Source organism: Ranitomeya variabilis, chromosome 1, assembly GCF_051348905.1.
Source record: "Ranitomeya variabilis isolate aRanVar5 chromosome 1, aRanVar5.hap1, whole genome shotgun sequence".
NCBI classification, from domain to species: Eukaryota; Metazoa; Chordata; class Amphibia; order Anura; family Dendrobatidae; genus Ranitomeya; species Ranitomeya variabilis.
Window position 1 is genome coordinate 166162373 of NC_135232.1, and position 22291 is coordinate 166184663.

A 22291-nucleotide genomic window follows, 5' to 3' on the forward strand; every position below is an offset into this window, starting at 1 on the left:
GTTGGACATTGTGCGCTAGCTCAGCTATTATATTTATTATATACCATATATAAGCAATCCATTGTCCGCTCCTCAGGTGCAGACACTGAAAGCTTCGGGCCCCTGTGCAAGAAATGTGTCTGGGCCCCCCACTTTTATAAATAAATAAATAAATAAAATTATATATATATATATATATATATATATATATATCTCATCTATCTCCACACACACACATACATGTGTATATATATTACATAGTCTGCTTTATATATATTACCGTCACTTATTACACAGTGCCCCCTCTTATTATGTACAGCACTGTCCCTTACATATCGGATTATATAGAACCCTGTCTTTATTACATACCGTCCTGTCTTGTTAGATTTATAATGCAATGACGGCTGATAGAGCATGGGGAAGCTTCTTTTCTAATGGAGGAGCTGATGGACTGGTCGTCTGGTCACCGGCTGCTCCATCAGCTGTCAATTTATATCCTAACAAGAGAGGGGACTATGCAATAAGAGAAGGCGCTGTGAATAACAACAATAAGAAGAATACACTATGTAAGAGACAGCACTGTACATAAATGCAGGCGAAGCTATATAAAAAGGGACAGTACAATATATAACTAGAGAGGATGGTATGCAATAAGGGACGGTGTGACACATAATAAAAGAGGAAACTATGTAACTAAGGACACTGTTATACATATTAAGTGAGTACACTGTATGCTAAGGGACTGTGCTATACATAATAAGGCTACATCCCTGTATCTGATAAATCACTGACTGTAGTGGATAAAATCTAAAACTTAATTTTTAATAAATCGTGATTAAATAATGAAACAATTAATCCACCGTGCTTGTGTGCAGTCTGTCCGATAAGACTCCTATCAAAAGGGGGTCACAAAGGACACTAGTATATAAATAAATAGCACTGTATTTACAGATTCATGGACATCCCTTTCAATTCATAGGGAAACATCACAAAGTACCATTTCTCAAGGGAAGTGCTCAGTAATTATTTCACTATACCCTTGTGCTGAAGATATAACATCGCATCACTCCTATTAACTAAACAGCATATTCAAGACAAACTGTCAGTAGACTAAAGTGCTTATGCCATTGCACATTGTCCCCAGCGCATGTGTAGTTCTCCCTCATACAGTGTTAATTCATTAATCACACAAAGGCTCCAATGCCTGTTAGATATAATCGAATGACATCCAGTGACTGAAATGGATACACTCATATAACACTGGTCAACGCAATTTTTCTGGCAAAAGGTTTTAAAACATATTTTAAGTCAATTTTGGCTGCTGATTACGAATATGAACTCCGTTTTTGGCTATCACATCAGGATTTTGAGATTTTCAATTTTTGATGAAAATTACTCCTATCTGATGTTTTATGATAAAAACACATGATTTTTGATACTACATTGTATATTTTTAATCAAGGAATAACCAAGATTACAATTCTATGTACAGCAAATCAAATATACTTACTATAAAAAACTACAAAATATACAAACACATATATATGGCACACAGATGAATGACAAATGTCAGTTATTTTAACCCCTTTCTGACCTCGGACGGGATAGTACGTCCGAGGTCAGAAGCCCCACTTTGATGCGGGCTCCGGCGGTGAGCCCGCATCAGAGCCGGGACATGTCAGCTGTTTTGAACAGATCAGCGGGGGAATCCGCATCTGATGCCGGCACACATCGTTTCTCCTTATAACAAAAGTGTGTTCCTATTCCTGTCCAGCGTATTATACAGACGCTGACCATTGTGTGCCTGCCTGGAGACACTAGTGTCTCCTATACCACAATTTCACTGTTAGTACGTAACTGATGAAGGTCCTGGTTTTGGACCGAAACGTTTTGGTACTACATTAAAAAATCACAAGAGCATTACGTTGAGTGCAAGGTTTTTCTTTTCTGATTTATATGGTGTGGGAACCTACCTTTGCACCACCATCAGTTGTGCACACGCTCTCATTTTTTACACTGTTTTGAACAGCTGACATGTGCCCGTAATAGGCGCGGGCAGAATCGTGATCGGCCCGCGCCTATTAACTAGTTAAATGTCGCTGTCAAACGCAGACAGCGGCATTTAACTACCGTTTCCGGCCGGGCGGCCGGAAATGATCGCATCGCCGACCCCCGTCACATGATCGGAGGTCGGCGATGCTTCAGCATTGCATCTATAGAGGTCCTTGAGACCTCTATGGTTACTGATCCCCGGCAGCTGTGAGCGCCACCCTGTGGCCGGCGCTCACAGCACACCTGCATTTCTGCTACATAGCAGCGAACATCAGATCACTGCTATGTAGCAGAGCCGATCGAGTGGTGCCAGCTTGTAGCCTCCCATGGAGGCTAAAGAAGCATGGCAAAAGTAAAAAAAAAAATTAAAAAAAAGTGAAAAAAATAAAAAAAAAATATTAAAGTTTGAATCACCCCCCTTTCGCCCCAATCAAAATAAATACATTAAAAAAATCAAACCTACACATATTTGGTATCGCCGCGTTCAGAATCGCCTGATCTATCAATAAAAAAAAAGCATTAACCTGATCGCTAAACGGCGTAGCGAGAAAAAAATTCGAAACGCCAGAATTACGTTCTTTTGGTCGCCGCAACATTGAATTAAAATGCAATAACGGGCGATCAAAAGAACGTATCTGCACCGAAATGGTATCATTAAAAATGCCAGCTCGGCACGCAAAAAATGAGCCCTCAACCGACCCCAGATCATGAAAAATTGAGACGCTACGAGTATCGGAAAATGGCGCAATTTTTTTTTTTTTTTTAGCAAACTTTGGAATTTTTTTCACCACTTAGATAAAAAATAACCTAGTCATGTTAGGTGTCTATGAACTCGTACTGACCTGGAGAATCATAATGGCAGGTCGGTTTTAGCATTTAGTGAACCTGGCAAAAAAGGCAAACAAAAAACAAGTGTGGGACTGCCCTTTTTTTGCAATTTCACCGCACTTGGAATTTTTTTCCCGTTTTCTAGTACACGACATGGTAAAACCAATGATGTCATTCAAAAGTACAACTCGTCCCGCAAAAAATAAGCCCTCACATGGCCAAATTGACAGAAAAATAAAAAAGTTATGGCTCTGGGAAGGAGGGGAGTGAAAACGAACACGGAAAAACGGAAAATCCCAGGGTCATGAAGGGGTTAACTTTCTTTTCTTGGCTGATCTGTGATGTACAGCTTCTGGGTTGTCTCTCATCAAGCTCCAGCAATAGTCAGCCATCATATGTGAGTCCCACCGGCCTTGATACCGTTCTTCCATTGTTTTAATGTCCTGATGAAAACGCTCCCCTTGTTCCTCGCTCACATCCCCAAGGTTCTCTGGAAAAAAGTCCAAATGGCTGTGTAAATAGTGAATCTTGATACTCATTCTACATCCAAGATTTCGCAGACTCATTAGTAGCTCTTCCACAATCTCTTCATAGTTGTCTGCTTTCTTATTCCCTAGAAAATTCTGCACCACATTACAAAATGCATTCCAAGCTCTTTCTTCTGTCTCATTCATTGATGTGATAAAATTTGGTCCATCAAATATTCCAGCCTTTTTCTTCTCTTCACTAAGACCAGGAAAAGTTGAACATATATATTCTCCACTGTGATAGAGAGCTTTGATGAACTGCTTCATCAATCCAAGTTTTATGTGTAAGGGAGGAAAGACCGTGTCCTTCCTATCCACTAGAGGATCATGGATGACATTCTTATCGCCAGATGCCAAACTCTGTCGCTGAGGCCATCCAGTTTTCAACCAATGCTCTGCTGTAGCTCTACTGTCCAGTAGCACAGAAAACAAGGGTGTTATCATAACAAATGGGAATTATGCATGTTCAAAGAAAACAAAGATATTCTCACATTTATTGGGAGACTAAATTTACCTTAGTGAACCGTATAAACCGGCACTTTTCATACACTTACTTATATTTATCATGGAATTCTTGAAAATGGGCTATATACCTCTAGCGCAAAAACGTGATGTGATAGAGAAATTATAAGATCAGATTTGAATTCAGCACCCTCAAATTTGTGTAAAACTGTTCTTAAAGTCCATGCCAGAATTTTTTTATTTTTTTTTGTAAACCAGTGTAATCAGTCCATGGATGTCACCTCTCATGCACATGCTATTCTTTCATTTGAATGGGAATAATATTTACAATCTACCCGAGGTGCCGAGTCGTGTTAAGGCTCTATCACACCACTGCAGTATAGCCCCGTCCCCAGGGCCGGCCCGAACGTATAGGCGAACTAGGCGGCCGCCTAGGGCGCCGACCCTAAGGGGGCGCCAGAGAAAAAATAGAAAAAATTATAAAAAATCTTTTCAAAAGGCAAAAGGTGTATGGAGCAGAGCTGAATGTGTATGAGGTGTATGGAGCGGAGCTGTGTGTGTATGAGGTGTACGGAGAGGAGCCGTGTGTATGAGGTGTACGGAGCGGAGTCGTGTGTGTATGAGGTGTATGGAGCGGAGCTAAATGTGTACGAGGTGTACGGAGCGGAGCCGCGTGTGTACGAGGTGTATGGAGCGGAGCGCGTGTGTACGGAGCGCAGCCGCATGTGTAGGAGTAGCTATGTGTGGCCATTATACGGTATGAAGTATCATGTGCGGCAAATATACAGTATGGAGAATCATGTGCGGTCATTATACAGTATGGAGCATCATGTGTGGCCATTATACAGTATGGAGCATCATGTGTGGCCATTATACAGTATGGAGCACCATGTGTGGCCATTATACAGTATGGAGCACTGTGTGGCCATATTTTTTTGTTTATAGTTATTCTTTATGAAACAGTGTGATCAGCAGTGCTAAATGGGTGTGGTTGGGATGTGGATATGGGTGTGGCTAGTTATGAATGGGTGTGGTCAGAGGCGTGGCCTAAAATTTGCCGCAGCGCGCTTCGTGCGCCGCAAACTTTGTCCCTCTTTCCCATCTTCAGAAGTTGGGAGGTATATTAAAAGTAGTAGGGGCGCAACAAAATAGTTTCGCCTAGGGCGCCGTAATCTCTCGGGCCGTCCCTGCCCGTCCCTGTATTTGTAATTGGACTAGTACATTCATATTCTACCTGAAATGTCAAGCTATGATGTTAGGCGTTCCCTGGCAGCCGCAGCATCTTCGTTGCCGGCACCTTTCTCTTTGGCACAGCCGCGCGCTGAATGCTGACGTCATCCGGCCCGCTGCTGTATCAGACAGGAAGCAGGACAGATCCGTGTAGCTCCGCTCCACTGCCATTTTGTAGGTAGCGGAGCTGCAGGGATCGCTCCCTGCCCGTCGCACATGAGGGCAATCTGTCCAGGGGCCCCCCTCGGGCCAGATTGTCCTCAGTGTCTGCCGCCCTGCAGGTGCAGCTGCACATGCGGTGTGTCTACCTTCCGCTCCTGTGATTTCATACATATATAATTACCATAAACTTTCTTTTATCCAATCAGATTCCATCTGAAAATGGACAGGCTGCTGCTATCCAAGTGTTGCCTACAGACTGGCTGATCTATGATGAGATGACCCGATCTCACAGGATTTCTAATATTAGATGCTGTTCAGTGGTTACACCTGCTGCCATAGCCATCTTCTCAGGACCTGCGAGACTGCCGAGTAATGCTCTGCAAGAGCCATCATCATGTAGAGGTGAGGAAATATCAGGTATGAATTAATAAGGGACGTAATGCATGTAAATATATGAAACTTTAAACACATTGTATTATGGATGGAAGCAGCGGAGAATAAGCACCAGATATCACATCTTGTCCCTTTCTTTCCCTCTTTGCAATGTTGTCTGTCTGGCTGCATGCTGGAAGTTAGTTATCATTTAATTATTTAATTTCTTCCATTTTAATTTACTTTAACGTTTTCTATGATCATATATTGTGGGACCTCTAGAAAAATTAGCCTATAAAAATCAAGCCTGTACTAATCAAAACAGATGTGAGTATGGCGTATTCCTGTATCTTAACCTGATGGCATGCTGCCTCGATATGCCATCGCTTAAAGCACATTTTCAGTTTTTTTTTTACATTTTTTATTTTACTGCTGCAGTGGTATCAGTAATGTAAGATCCCTATCTCTAGTGTTATACTCAACAGCCGCCATCTTCACATCTATTATCGGCGCTGCATCTGTCTTATTCTGCAGGTAGTGACCTGCTGGATTGCTCGAGTATTGTCTGGATGAGCCGGAAGTCAATGTAAGCATTGAAAAGGCTCTCATAGACTTGCATTGAGAGCTTGTAACTTTTACCTCCGACTTCCGTTCAGTCAGAAGTTGTTGTCATGAGATGGCAGATCGGAACTGGAGTGGCATCGAGAATATCTGAAGACAGCGGCTGGCAAGTATAAACATTCGTGTCACCAGTCCAGCTCTGAAATAAAAAAAAAAATGCTGGAGTGGTGCTTTAAGACTCACTCCCATGATTTTATTTATTTGTTAAACTTGTGGAAATGTGTGTACTGTAAGTATAATCAAATACTTACTGATCGTCGTCTTCTCCATGTTTCAGCGCCGCTCCGGTTTTCTTTTCGCTTGCGTGACTGCGATTCGCACACTGCACAGACTTACATTGTTAAAGCGAATCCCAGATCACACATAGACCAGCTAGTCGAAATTGTAGTCATGTGAGTAATAAGAGGACCAGAATGATGGTGGAAATGGGAAGATGGCTATCTTTAAATATTGGATTGCACTTAAAGTAATCAACACCCATGTTTACACTGGGTAAGCAAGTAAAAAAATCTAAGGGAGTGCTTCTTTAATATTGGCAAAGGACTTTGAGAAATCCACTGGTCCTAAAAATGAAGGGGTCACAGTGTTAGATCACCTCTACATTCCCTTAACAGTATTTCTGTGCAATGCGGCACCTCAGCTGTGCATGGAAACTGCAGCATGATTTTATTCAACTGAATGGTGCCGGCTGCAGTTCCCTGCGCACCTGGGTGAATGAGAGCACCTGTTAATGCAATTCTGCATCCCCTTCATTCTCCACACTGTGGGAGTCCCAGAGGTCAGAAGCCTACCAATCGTAAAATAATGATACATCTTTGTAATATGTCATCACTTTAGAAGATGGTGATACTTCTTTATTGAAAACAAATTAAGGCTATGTTCAAACGTTGCATTTCTGCTGCAGGTTTTTTTTTACTGCTTTTTTATGCACATTTATGCAAATTGAAAAGCTCCTTTTTATAGTGCTAGTAAAAGCTATGAGACTTTTTTTTCCTAACTGAATTGGAAAATTGCTGCATGTTTAAAAATTGCAGCATGTCACTTCTTTCAGCGTTTTTACAACATTTTTCCTTTCGACACGACAGCATCCCACTGAGAGAGGGGATCCACCCACCAGGACAGGAACCTACATGTTATAAAGGGGGCGATCCCCCTCACCTTCTCAGTTGGGTTCCTGTCCTGATGGGAACCTGCAGAGAGAATCTTACCTGGGTCCAATTAGCCTCTGCGCGTTGTCTTTGGGAACGGCAGAGCCTGGGATCCCAGAAGCAGCAGCGTCGGGGGTGCCCTGCCTGTTCAGGCCCCTCCTCATCTGGCATGGATGGTGCAATCCCAGTGTCTGGGTGGTGCTGCCCTGGGTTGCTTGGGCGTGGCACAGGTGGAGATGAGGCTCCCCGTGTTCATCCGGGACGCATGCGGGCCATTTCCGGTCGGCATCCAGGTATGTGCGCTTGAAGTGCCTCCTCTTGACTTCTGGGGGGACCGGGGATGTGCATCGTGGATGAGGATGTGAAGGGGCGTGGCCGGCACCGTGCAGCAGCAGTGTGCTTGAGAGATGTCTTCCCCAAGAGATGCTGAGGAGCACCCACCGCCTGCAGAGGGAGCGCAGAAGCAAAGGCAGCAACAGAGGTCGCTCTAGAGGGAGTGACACCACTGAGGTCAGAAAGGAACGTGGTTAGCAAAAACCTATGGCCTCCAAATCGTGCAATGTTTCTCCACCTCCTAAACCGGTACCCTGCTAACAAGCTTCATATACTGAGTGCGTACAATGATCACCAGGTAAGCTGAAACCCCCTTTCTGTTCTGTGTGTTACCAGGTAAAGAAATCCGTTAAAACCAAGCACAATCAGTGTGCTTTGTGCACAGAGCCCCTGCTTGACGCTTATCTTAAAAGGCTCTCTCAGTCATGTATATGTCAGACCTTGGAGGAGTAAGCTCCTGTACGTATGTCTGATCTTAGGTCATTCATCAGAGCGATTAGAAGGTCCCTTAAAGCCTTGTTAGTAGGGAGTGGGAGACGTAGGACAGCCGGAAGTTTGATGATGACCTGCTAGCAGAATGGGTTAAAGTTCCCAAAATCGATGCGGCGGTAGCCTCTTCTTCAAAACAGTCAGCCCTGCCCCTAGAAGAAGGAGGTCTTCTAAAGGATCCATCCGATAGAAAAGGAGAGATGTTTCTGAAGCGGGCCTGGGAGTCATCGGCCGGGGCATTCAAACCGGCTATTGCAAGTACCTGTACCGCCAAATCGATCATGGTCTGCTTGGACCAACTGAAAGACCAAATATTGTCTGGAACACCTAGGGATAAGTTACTGGTCTCCTTTTCACAGATCCGTGGAGGGGCAGCCTATCTGGCAGATGCTTCAGTCGACTCATTGCGTTTAGCTGCCAGGTCTGCTGGCCTGTCCAATGCTGCCAGCCGGGCCCGCTGGTTAAAGAGCTGGAAGGGGTATGCGCACGCTAAGACCACTTTATGTGCTATTCCATACCGGGGTGAGTACTTGTTTGGCCCTGTGCTAGATGAAATCCTCACAAAGTCAGGTGACAGGAAAAAAGGGTTCCCTAAACTATTTACCCCTACTTGCAGGAACACCTTTAGGAGACAGTCATCTTTCCAGAGGAAGTATAGAGACCGAGACGGGGCCAGCAGAGTCAAAAAGAAAAGGTGCCTACTTCGGTGGGGCCTCATCCTCCTATTATAGGCGCAAGTATCGTTAGCCCTGATCTCCCGGTGGGCGGTAGATTAAGATATTTTTATAGTCAGAGTCCGTATAACGTCCAGCACCTGGATCCTCGATGTAATATCACCCCGGCTGAAATTAGAGTTCCGGAGTACTACGGACTCCTTCCTATTAACAACCTTAAGAGACTCCCCCGATCGGTAACGGGCCCTGGAATTGGAAATTGTACAGTTGATAGAGAAACGGGTCCTAATTGAGGTTCCTAAGGTCCAAGAGGGGAGGGGGTTTTATTCACCTCTGTTCTTGATCTCCAAGCCACATGGTTCTTTCAGAACCATTATTAATTTGTGGAAGCTGAATTCATTCCTGCAGTCTCGTACCTTTAAAATGGAGTCAATTAAGTCTGTAACCAAACTTCTGTTTGCCAGTTATTTCATGACAGTCCTGAACCTAAAGGACGCCTATTACCACCTGCCTATATACCAGGACCACCAACAATATCTCAGAGTGGCTGTATGCCTGGGCGATCAGGTTAGACACTTTCAGTTCACTACTATACCATTTGGTCTGTCCATGGCACCACGTGTGTTCACCAAGGTGATTGCGTAGGTGATGGCACCTGTGAGGGAACAAGATACCCTGGTTATTCCGTACTTGGATGATTTCCTTATAGTGGAGAGGTCGGCCGTCCAGTGTAGCATATGGCTGAACCATATAAAATCGTCCCTACAGGATTTGGGTTGGTTTGTCAATCTCAATAAATCAAGGCTAGTTCCCTCGACCCTTCAAAGGTTCCTCGGCCTCATTTTGGATTCAGTAGATCAACATTGCTTTCTTCCAGAAGACCAAAAGCTAGGCATCATTGGCAAAATCAGGAAGATAATGGACAATCCAGAGCTATCTTTGAGAGATGCAATGTCCCTGCTAGGTACTATGACGTCTTGTATACCAGCTGTACAGTGGGCCCAATTTCACACCAGGGCACTACAGAACGAGGTGCTCGAGGCAGAGAGGAAGTTGCGAGGCCACCTCGATGGGACCATGTTCTGGTTCCGGCAATTCTGTAATTTTTGCAGAAAGGCTGAGAGTTGAGGTTCATCTGTTGACACTCTTAGAGTACAGGTCTCGGCTCTTGGCGCACTGTATAGCTATAATGTAGCAGGGATAGGTGGGTCACTTGATTCACAATTGGAACCTTCAGGCGGAATTTGAAAACCCTTCTCTTGAGGAAGGCTTACAGGCTGCAATGACCCTGCTGCCACCGAAGCTGTTTCAACCCCTTACCCTACTGTCTCCTCCCCAATTATCCTGTAGACTGTAAGTCTGCAAGGGCAGGGCCCTCTTCTTTCTGTGACAGTCTGTAATTGTACACTGTGTTTTATACTTGTATCCTGTATGTAACCCCTTCTCATGTGCAGCACCATGGAATCAATGGTACTCTAAAACTAAATAATAATATTAATGAATTTGGCTTAATTCACTTCATAGGATTTCTTTAGTTTCCCAGCAGAAAGTTTAATGCTTCATCATACCATCCACAGCTATTGCACATGCAATTTGTAGAGTAAGCCTTTCTAAACTACTTATACATTTGCGCCCAGACTTTCTCTATTTAATATATTTTTTTTTTGCCTTTTTAATAACCTCTTGATGGCCACGCCAGAGTTCTAAATTAATGACAATTATGACATAATGGCAAGTCATATTTCCCTGCCAACACATTTTCTGCCTGTCTTTTTTGACATCTGGTATTAATTGATGATTGGTGTATGTTGCTTTTCATACAGGCTTTTTCCTGCTTGTGACAACTGTTAGGATTTGGTATAGAGAGGTTTATTTTTCTTGTATCTTTATTTCCGCAGCGCTGGATGATAATGAGAGCAGTGACAGTGAGATGGAGGACAGAAGCACGGCTACGTTAGCTACATTAAAGCTGGACGAGTGGTTACATTTTAAGTTTGATCAGGAGGTAATAGTAAAAATAACACATGTACTGACTTCTGGCTAATAAGTTGGCACTTTCTCTTTACTATAGGAAATTGAAAAACCCAAGGGGCAGTGGATTTAGTCCTATTTATGAATCTCAACGGTCTGAAATAGGATGTTCTCCAGAACCAATAGAACACTAGGTTAAAACTTGGCCTTTAATCATACAGAATAAAAGCATTGTTAGAATGTGCACATATTAAAAATGACCCAAAACATTATGCTTATGCATTTTGGGTAGAAAAACCTGTAATCAAAGCTCACAACCCCATGTGGGGTGCTTCATTAAATCGTAAATATGGGTGGGATAAATAAGGAAAATTTATTCACCGATACAAATGTGTTCCATAAAGGTGTATTTAAATAGTCACAAAATAATGAATTTTAGTTGCAATAATTAGTAAAGAAAAAATCCTTAAGTTCATCTCTGTAATTAAGACCATTGGGTGAATTGGTATTTGATTTACAAATCCAAAAAGCCTCTTGTGCTTTTAATGTTCCCAGCCAATTCCCTCCTCCTACTTGGTTTATGTGCTCTTTCGATCCTGAAAACCCTTATCACCTGATTGTTTCTCAAAAAAATGTTTGCATGCACCTGAGATGTTACGTTTTAAAATTTGTGTATTAATGTCATCAGACATCTTGGTAATGGATCTATCAACATGTTCTACTATTCAAATTTTCATTTTGCAGGATGTACATCCCACACATTGGAGCTTCCACTGGGTTTATTCTATAATGTAAGCTACGTACGTGGTGTTGTAGTGAACGGACCACATGCGATAGGGATAAATTATAGATAATGTTGGGAAAAAAGATAGCTTTGTTACAAATAACTGGGGGCAAAGTGTAAACCTACTTTGCACATTATAGCAACCTTGTGTGCTCAACCAATTATTTTTGTTACTAGTATATTTGTCAATAATAGAGCAATATTTGGGTGGGATTATGTTGCATATAGTACGCAATCTACGTGCTACAAAGTTAACTCCATTTTCAATTATGCAAGAGAGAGATTCATTTTGATAAAGTATAGTTAGATATTTCCTAAAGATACTGGAAATTTGATAAAAATCTTCATTGCATGGGGTAAACAAAAGTTATGTTCACCATGTTGTCAGTCTTGTCACAATTATTATCCCCTTGGTGACAGAGACAATTTGATACTTAACCCTTTAACGACCGCCAATACGCCTTTTAACGGTGCCAGTTAAGGGTACTTAAACCACAGCGCCGCTTTTTAACAGCGCTGAGGTTTGTGTATAGCGCCCCCGAGTTGGAATTTCTCCGGGGTCTCGGCTACTGGGGGTAGCTGAGACCCCAGAGAACATGATTCGGGTCTTTTTTTATTACCTCGGTGTTGCGATCGCCGTTATTAACCCCTTTCTGCCATTGGACATATTATTCTGTCCATGTGGGGTGGGCCTTACTTCCCAAGGACGGAATAGTACGTCCACAGCGATCGGCCGCGCTCACGGGGGGAGCGCGGCCGATCGCGGCCGGGTGTCAGCTGACTATTGCAGCTGACATCCGGCACTATGTGCCAGGAGCAGTCACGGACCGCCCCCGGCACATTAACCCCCGATCATGTTTGATCGCAGTGTTCCGGCGGTACAGGGAAGCATCGCACAGAGAAGGGGGCTCCCTGTGTACTTCCCTGAGACCCTCGGAGCAACGCGGTGTGATAGCGTTGCTGCGAGGGTCTCTTACCTCCTCCTCCCTGCAGGCCCGGATCCAAAATGGCCGCGAGGCTGCATCCGGGTCCTGCAGGGAGGTGGCTTACCAGCGCCTGCTCAGAGCAGGCGCCGGGAAGCCTCCCTGCTGTGCATGTCAGATCGCTGATCTGACACAGTACACAGCAAAGTGTCAGATCAGCGATCTGTCACTTTACTGTGATGTCCCCCCCTGGAGCAAAGTAAAAAAAAAAAAAAATACATGTGTGAAAAAAAAACAAACCCCTAAATAAATAATAATAAAAAAATATATATTGTTCCAATAAATACATTCCTTTATCTAAATAAAAAAACAAACAATAAAAGTACACACATTTAGCATCGCCGCGTCCGTAACGATCCGACCTATACAACTGTCCCACTAGTTAACCCCTTCAGTGAATACTGTAAAAAAAAAAAAAAAAAAAAACAGGCAAAAAACAACGCTTTATTATCATACCGCCGAACAAAAAGTGGAATAACACGCGATCAAGAAGACGGATATAAATAACCATGGTACCACTGAAAACGTCATCTTGTCCCGCAAAAAACGAGCCGCCATACAGCGTCATCATGAAAAAATAAAAAAGTTATAGTCCTCAGAATAAAGCGATGCAAAAATAATTATTTTTTCTATAAAATAGTTTTTGTCATATAAAAGCGCCAAAACATAAGAAAATGATATAAGTGAGGTATCGCTGTAATCGTACTGACCCGAAGAATAAAACTGCTTTATCCATTTTACCAAACACAGAACGGTATAAACGCCCCCCCAAAAGAAATTCATAAATAGCTGGTTTTTGGTCATTCTGCCTCACAAAAATCGGAATACAAAGCGATCAAAAAATGTCACGTGCCCGAAAATAAAAACGTCAACTCGTCCCGCAAAAACAAGACCTCACATGACTCTGTGGACCAAAATATGAAAAAATTATAGCTCTCAAAATGTGGTAACGCAAAAAATATTTTTTGCAATAAAAAGCGTCTTTTAGTGTGTGACGGCTGCCAATCATAAAAATTCGCTAAAAAACCCGCTATAAAAGTAAATCAAACCCCCCTTCATCACCCCCTTAGTTAGGGAAAAATTAAAAAATTAAAAAAATGTATTTATTTCCATTTTCCCATTAGGGCTAGGGTTAGGGCTAGAGTTAGGGTTGGGGCTAGGGTTAGGGCTACAGTTAGGGTTGGGGCTAAAGTTAGGGTTTGGATTACATTTATGGTTGGGGATTGGGTTGGGATTAGGGTTAGGGGTGTGGTTAGGGTTACCGTTGAGATTAGGGTTAGGGGTGTGTTTGGATTAGGGTTTCAGTTATAATTGGGGGGTTTCCACTGTTTAGGCACATCAGGGGCTCTCCAAACGCGACATGGCGTCCGATTTCAATTCCTGCCAATTCTGCATTGAAAAAGTAAAACAGTGCTCCTTCCCTTCCGATCTCTCACATGTGCCCAAACAGGGGTTTACCCCAACATATGGGGTATCGGCGTACTCAGGACACATTGGACAACAACTTTTGGGGTCCAATTTCTCCTGTTACCCTTGGGAAAACACAAAACTGGGGGCTAAAAAATAATTTTTGTGGAATTTTTTATTTTTTTTATTTTCACGGCTCTGCATTATAAACTGTAGTGAAACACCTGGGGGTTCAAAGTTCTCACAATACATCTAGATTAGTTCCTTGGGGGGTCTAGTTTCCAATATGGGGTCACTTGTGGGGGGTTTCTACTGTTTAGTTACATCAGGGGCTCTGCGAATGCAACGTGACGCCTGCAGACCAATCCATCTAAGTCTGCATTCCAAATGGCGCTCCTTCCCTTCCGAGCTCTGCCATGCGCCCAAACAGTGGTTTCCACCCACATATTGGGTGTCAGCGTACTCAGGACAAATTGGACAACAACTTTTGGGGTTCAATTTCAACTGTTACCCTTGGAAAAATACAAAACTGGGGGATAAAAAATAATTTTTGTGGAAAAAAAAAGATTTTTTATTTTCACGGCTCTGCGTTATTAACTTGTAGTGAAACACTTGGGGGTTCAGAGTTCTCACAACACATCTAGATAAGTTCCTTGGGGGGTCTAGTTTCCAATATGGGGTCACTTGTGGGGGGTTTCTACTGTTTAGGTACATTAGGGGCTCTGCAAACGCAATGTGATGCCTGCAGACCATTCCATCAAAGTCTGCATTCCAAATGGCGCTCCTTCCCTTCAGAGCTCTCCCATGCGCCCACACGGTGGTTCCCCCCACATATGGGGTATTAGCGTACTCAGGACAGACTGGACAACAACTTTTGGGGTCCATTTTCTCCTGTTACCCTTGGGAAAATACAAAACTGGGGGCTAAAAAATAATTTTTGTGGGAACATTTTTTTAAATTATTTTTACGGCTCTACATTATAAACTTCTGTGAAGCACTTGGTGGGTCAAAGTGCTCTCACCACACATCTAGATAAGTTCCTTAGGGGGTCTACTTTCCAAAATGGTGTCACTTGTGGGGGGTTTCAATGTTTAGGCACATCAGTGGCTCTCCAAACGCAACATGGCGTCCCATCTCAATTCCTGTCAATTTTGCATTGAAAAGTCAAACGGCGCTCCTTCCTTCCGAGCTCTCCCTTGCACCCAAACAGTGGTTTACCCCCACATATGGGGTATCAGCGTACTCAGGACAAATTGTACAACAACTTTTGGGGTCCAATTTCTTCTCTTACCCTTGGAAAAATAAAAATTTGGGGGAGAAAAAAAACATTTTTGTGAAAAAATGATTTTTTATTTTTACGGCTCTGCATTATAAACTTCTGTGAAGCACTTGGTTGGTCAAAGTGCTCACCACACATCTAGATAAGTTCCTTAGGGGGTCTACTTTCCAAAATGGTGTCACTTTTGGGGGGTTTCAATGTTTAGGCACATCAGGGGCTCTCCAATGCAATTTTGCATTGAAATGTCAAATGGCGCTCCTTCCCTTCCGAGCTCTGCCATGCGCCCAAACAGTGGTTTACCCCCACATATGGGGTATCGGCGTACTTAGGACAAATTGTACAACAACGTTTGTGGTCCATTTTCTCCTGTTACCCTTGGTAAAATAAAACAAATTGGAGCTGAAGTAAATTTTTTGTGAAAAAGTTAAATGTTCACTTTTTTAAACATTCCAAAAATAGGTTAGGTCTGTGGTTAGGGTTATGGTTAGGGCTGGGATTAGGGTTAGAGGTGTGTTGGGGTTAGGGTTGGGAATAGGGTTAGGGGTGTGTTGGAGTTAGGGTTGGAGTTAGAATTGGGGGGGTTTCCACTGTTTAGGTACATCAGGAGTTCTCCAAACGCGACATGGCACCACCATTCATTCCAGCCAATTTTGCGTTCAAAAAGTCAAACGGTGCTCCCTCCCTTCTGAGCCCTGCCATGCACCCAAACAGTGGTTTATCCCCACATATGGGGTAACGGCATACTCGGGACAAATTGGACAACAACTTTGGGGGTCTAATTTCTCCTATATAAATAAATATTTAGGGTCGAAAAGATCATTTTTGTGGAAAAATATGATTTTTTTTATTTTCACGGCTCTACATTATAAACTTCTGTGAAGCACTTGGGAGATCAAAGTGCTCACCACACATCTAGATATGTTCCTTAGGGGGTCAAGTTTCCAAAATGTCACGTGTGAGGTTTTCACTGTTTGGGCACATCAGGGGCTCTCCAAACGCAACATGGCGTCGATCTCAATTCCAGCCAATTCTACGTTGAAAAAGTCAAACGGCACTTCTTCCCTTCCGTGCTCTGCCATGCGCCAAAACAGTGGTTTACCCCCTCACATATGGAGGATAACGGCGTATTCAGGAGAAATTGCACAACAACTTTTGTGGTTCATTTTCTCTTTTTACACTTGTTAAAATAAAAAAATTGGTTCTGAAGTAAAATGTTTCTGAAAAAAAGTTAAATGTTCATTTTTTCCTTCCAGATTGCTTCAGTTCCTTTGAAGCACGTAAAGGGTTAATAAACTTCTTGAATGTGGTTTTGAGCACATTGAGGGGTTCAGTTTTTAGAATGGTGTCACTTTTGGGTATTTTCTGTCATGTGCACCCCTCAAAGTGACTTCAAATGGAATGTGGTCCCTAAAAAAATGGTTTTGTAAATTTTGTTGTAAAAATGAGAAAAATTGTGCTGATGTAAAGTAGGCATGGGAAATGTTATTTATTAATTTTCTTGTGTGACATATCCCCGTATTTTAAGGACATAAAAATTCAAAGTTTGAAAATATTGTTTATGACATATTGTACTTCATGTTACTGGTAAAATTTATTGGATATGGCTTTCGTTTTATTTATGAAAAAAACGGAAATTTGGCAAAAATTTTGCAATTTTCAAAGTTTTATTTTTTGAATACTTAAATCAGAGAGTGGTGTCACACAAAAGAGTTAATAAATAACATTTCCACATGCCTGCTTTACATCAGCACAATTTTGGAAACATAACTTCTTTCTCGCCTCATTAGGGGACACAGGTAACCATGGGTGTATGCTGCTGTCACTAGGAGGCTGACACTATGCAAATAAAGAAGAAGTAACTCTTCTCCGGCAGTATACACCCTCCGACAGGCACCAGGCAACTCAGATTTTGCTTAGTGTCTGTAGGAGGCGGACCTGGATCTAACACCAGATCCGCATTTCTTTTACAGGGGTTTGTTGTGTTTTATTAACCTTTTCCCCTTTCTTTTTCAGACTTTTTCTTCAGGGTAACAGGGTGCAGTTCGTCTCACCCTGTTTTCCCCTCTTTGAGCGACCAAGAGAGCAGTGTGGTATCACCCACATTGCACCCTCTCGGACCCGCTGGGCAGGACTTTGTCCCCTGTCACCCATTCGGGTGTTCAGGGTGACTTTCTTCTTCGGTGGCCAGTCCTGCCCGTTTCCCCTCCTCATCCCTCTCCTCGGAAAGGGCTGAGAGGAAGACAGCGGTCACTTCCAGTGACCCTCTCCCCCTGGTTAGGGGTCGACGCCATCTTCTGTGCCGGAGCTCGTGGCGCGGGAAGGAGGACTTCTTCCAGGACCCTCTACTCTTTCAGGGATCCTGATGCGTTCCTCATCTCCAGGTAGGGAGTCTTCAAGCAACAGTACGCCCCCCTCCCCCCCCCCCCCCCCCCCCCATCCCCCCTGTCCGGCAAGCGATCTCCTAGATCTTACCAGGGCCTCTTTTTAATAGGGGAGTGGGCTGCAGTTTTTTCGGGGAAACCTAGATGCGCTATCGCCGCGGGGGAACACACGCTGGCACTTCCTTTGTTCTCCCTCCTTTTTATTCAAACCTGCGGGCGCGCGCGTCCGCCTTTTTTTCTCTCTCCCAGCTTTTTTCTTCTCCTTCGTTCGGCGCTTACGCGCCCCCTTGTGGCGGCCTGCATTACTGCGGCCGGGAGTTCAGCGCTCTTGGGGGCGTTTCTTATGCATCCCCCCTTCGGTGCTTGTGCACGCCCGCAGCGTCGCGCTGTCTCCGCGCTCTTTCTGCGACTTCCTGCTCCCTGTCAGCGTCTGCTCACCGCGTGGGACACAGGATTCTCGGGGGAACACAGGCACAGACTCCTGCGGCTACCACTGTCGCTGTCCTTCAGCAGGCTCACCGCTACTGCTCTCTCGGGCTCTACTCCTCTCGGCAGTATTTCTCTGCTCCTGGACAAGGTAATATCCACCTATGTCCGACCCCACTCCGGCCTTTGCCACTACTTCCATCCATTACGCCTGTGCTCACTGCAAGAAAAAGTGGGCCTCAGGTCAGCCTCCTCCTTTTTGCCCGTCCTGCGTTCCTCCCACCATGTCAGCTCCTCTGGAAGCTCCTAGTTCCCGGGATGAGTGCACCTCCCCTCTCCCGGAGTGGGCTGTTGCAATGTCTCAATCAGTGTCTGACCTGACTAAGGTTTCTCAGTCCCTGGTCCAGGCACTTGAACGTATCCCGCTTCTCTCTAACGCCACCAGTGCCACGAACGCCTCACACGGCGATTCACTCGCACCTGTCCTAGATCCTCACAGAGGCAGACCGGACAAAAGAGACAGAAAAAGGGCCTTATCTAGATCCTCTTCCAGTTCCCTGGACCACATCGGGATTCCCCTATCTGCCCGTTTCCCCTCCTCGCAGGCGGACGTCGGGTCTGACCTAACCTCTCAGTCGGAATCTGACTCAGATGCAGATCAGACTTCCAGAACACAGGAGATGGTCGATAGCCTTATTTCTGCTATCATTCAGACGCTTGAACTAGAGGATGAGGCAAGCTCTCAGGACGTCTCCGTTGCATTTAAACAGATTAAACGTCCCTCTAGGGTTTTTCCTAATCACAAGGAGTTTGACAACACTACCTCCACTCACTGGGAAAACCCTGGTAAGCGTTTCCCTGGCAGAAAACGGCTAGACGTGTTATACCCTTTTCACTCCGACCTTGCCTCCAAATGGTCCGAGTCTCCTAAGGTCGACCCGCCCATGTCCAGGCTATCCTCACAGACGGTTCTGTCTATCCCGGACGCGGCTTACCTTAAGGACCCCACGGACAGACAGATCGAGGCACTAGCAAAATCGGCATTTGAGGCTTCCGGAGCCTCCCTTTGCCCTAGTTTCGCCTTATCATGGGTAGCCAAGGCTGTGTCAGCCGGGGCCAAGACCCTGCGCAGGGGCATTTTGGCCTCTGCTCCTGCTGAGGAACTGTCTGATTTGGCGAATCAGATTTCTCTTGCAGGAAAATACCTCATGAATGCCTCCCTTGATGCAGCGGCCTGCTCCACCAGCGCTAACAGCAACATTGTGGCCATTCGCCGGATTCTCTGGCTAAAGGCGAGGAACGCTGACCCCGCTTCTAAAAAATCTCCCACTGGTCTGCCCTTCCAGGGTTCTAGACTCTTCGGCACGCAGCTGGATCAAATGATCTCGGACGCTACGGGTGGTAAGAGTACCTCCTTACCCCAGTCCAAACCGAAACGTCCCTTCAACAGGAGGGGCCCCCAGTCCTTTCGTCCCTTTCGGTCTTTCGCCCCCTCAGGAAACCCCAACCAGGACCGTTCCTCCTCACAAGGGGACCGAAGAAAACCTTCTTTCAGGCCTCCACCGCGCTGGAGAGCTAAGAGCCACCCCACAAAATCATCTGGATCTCGGGGCCACAGGTCTTCTAATAAATGACGGGTCGCCCCCACCTGGAAATCCCTCCAGGGTGGGAGGCCGGCTTCTTCTGTTCTCAGAGGTTTGGCTATCAGTAGTCGACGACGCCTGGGTCAGGGAGATCGTCACGTCAGGCTACAAAATAGAATTTTCTTCGCCCCCAGGAAGTCGTTTCCTGCTCTCTCGTCCTCCCAAACAGCCCTCTCATCTCACAGGGCTTCTCCAGGCCGTCAATTCGCTCCTCGCCTCAGGAGTCGTAGTGCCGGTGCCTTATCGCGAGCGGTTTTCGGGTTTTTACTCAAACCTGTTCGTGGTTCCAAAAAAGGACGTCTCTCTCCGTCCAATTTTGGATCTCAAGCGGTTGAACCGCAATCTACAGATTCGTCACTTCAGAATGGAATCTCTACCCTCGGTGGTCACGTCCATGGAACCGGGAGAGTTTCTGTGCTCCGTGGACATTCGGGATGCGTACCTTCATGTTCCGATTTGCGTACAGCATCAGAGGTTCCTCCGGTTCGCTATCCAAGGGCATCATTACCAGTTCACGGCCCTCCCTTTCGGTCTGGCGTCTGCGCCCAGGGTCTTTACGAAGGTCATGGCAGCTGTCATGGCCATTCTGCGTTCGAAAGGGATTCTGGTAATCCCATACCTCGACGACCTCTTGATCAAGGGCTGATCCTGTCGGGACTGCAGCCAGAGCCTCCAGCTTACTCTGGACATGCTGGTTCGCCTCGGCTGGATAATCGACTACCAGAAGTCTTCCTTGATTCCAATCCAGCATCTGGAGTTCCTGGGCATGAAATTCGACACCTCTCGGGCTCAGGTCTTCCTCCCCAAGGAGAAGTTCCTTTCTCTTCGTCGGGGTGTCAGAGTGCTAAAGGGCCCGAACCCTCTGTGCCTCCGCCTCGCCATGAGGGTTCTGGGGAAAATGGTCGCTTCTATGGAAGCGGTCCCCTATGCTCAGTTCCACTCTCGTCCCCTCCAGCTGGCCCTTCTGACTGCCTGGGACAGGAACCCGCTTTCCCTGGACCATCCGTTTCGCCTCTCTCCCAAGGTGAAGCAGTCTCTCTCTTGGTGGATGCTGTCCACCTCCATTCTGTGCGGGAGGTCATTTCTCCCTCCCCGCTGGCAGGTGATCACCACCGTCGCCAGGGTTGGGGAGCGGTCTTTCTCCACCTCACGGCCCAGGGCCGCTGGACTGCTCAGGAGGCATGCCTCCCTATCAACCTCTTGGAAATCAGAGCCATCTTCCTGGCCCTCATCCGCTGGGAGTCCCTCCTCTCGGGAAAGCCGGTCCGCATTCAGTCGGACAACGCCACAGCCGTGGCATACATATACCATCAGGAAGGGACTCGCAGCAGTCAAGTCATAATAATAATAATCTTTATTTTTATATAGCGCTAACATATTACGCAGCGCTTTACAGTTTGTACACATTATCATCGCTGTCCCCGATGGGGCTCACAATCTAAATTCCCTATCAGTATGTCTTTGGAATGTGGGAGGAAACCGGAGTGCCCGGAGGAAACCCACGCAAACACAGAGAGAACATACAAACTCTTTGCAGATGTTGTCCAAGGTGGGATTAGAACCCAGGACTCCAGCGCTGCAAGGCTGCTGTGCTAACCACTGCGCCACCGTGCTGATGGAAGTGGCAAAAATTCTCCGTTGGGCGGAGGGTCACGTTCCCTCTCTGTCAGCCGTCCACATCCCAGGGGTGGACAATTGGGAAGCCGACTTTCTAAGTCGCCAGGGCATCGTGGCTGGCGAGTGGTCTCTTCTTCCCGCAATCTTCAGCCAGATTTGCCAGCGGTGGGGCGTCCCAGACGTCGACTTAATGGCCTCCCGGGCAAACCACAAGGTTCCCCAGTACGTCTCCAGATCTCGGGATCCGAGGGCCGTCGGATGCGACGCTCTCGTGATCTCGTGGGCCCAGTTCCAGATGCCCTATCTATTCCCACCCCTCCCCTTGCTCCCAAGGGTCGTAAAAAAGATCACGACAGAAGGGGTCCCTGTGCTCTTGGTAGCTCCAGATTGGCCTCGCTGGGCCTGGTATGCGGAACTGGTGAACATGCTATCGGACGTTCCGTGGAGACTTCCGGATCTTCCGGACCTTCTTTCGCAGGGGCCCCTCTTCCACCCGAATTCTTGGTCTCTGAATTTAACGGTATGGCCGTTGAGGCCGCGGTCCTGAAGAACGCGGGTTTTTCTCATAGCGTCATCCAGACTATGATAAGAGCGAGAAAACCGGCTTCCTCGCGTATTTACCACAGATGTTGGAAGGCCTTTTTCCGGTGGTGTCAGGACAGCAATCTGTTTCCTATGACCTTTTCCCTTCCTTCCCTTCTCAACTTCCTTCAAGCGGGCCTAGATTCGGATCTGTCCCTTAGCACCTTGAAGGGTGAGATCTCCGCTCTATCAATTCTTTTTCAAAGAGACCTGGCCTCCCTGCCTCAGGTGAGGACCTTCATCCAGGGGGTCGCTCATATAGCTCCCCCTTATCTTTCTCCTGTCGAGCCTTGGGATCTCAACCTCGTCTTAGACGCTCTCCAGCGTGCGCCCTTTGAACC

General features: G+C 45.7%; 1 protein-coding gene across 2 annotated transcripts in view; it reads left to right on the plus strand.

Annotated features, from left to right (window-relative positions):
* The window catches only part of YTHDC2 (YTH N6-methyladenosine RNA binding protein C2), a 198705-nt gene that overhangs the window by 147173 nt on the left and 29241 nt on the right, over positions 1-22291 (plus strand). For both annotated transcript variants that reach the window (XM_077290493.1, XM_077290503.1), the window contains exons 24-25: positions 5447-5642; positions 10776-10882. In XM_077290493.1, coding sequence (XP_077146608.1) covers positions 5447-5642; positions 10776-10882 — 303 coding nt within the window. The remainder of the gene's footprint in view (positions 1-5446; positions 5643-10775; positions 10883-22291) is intronic.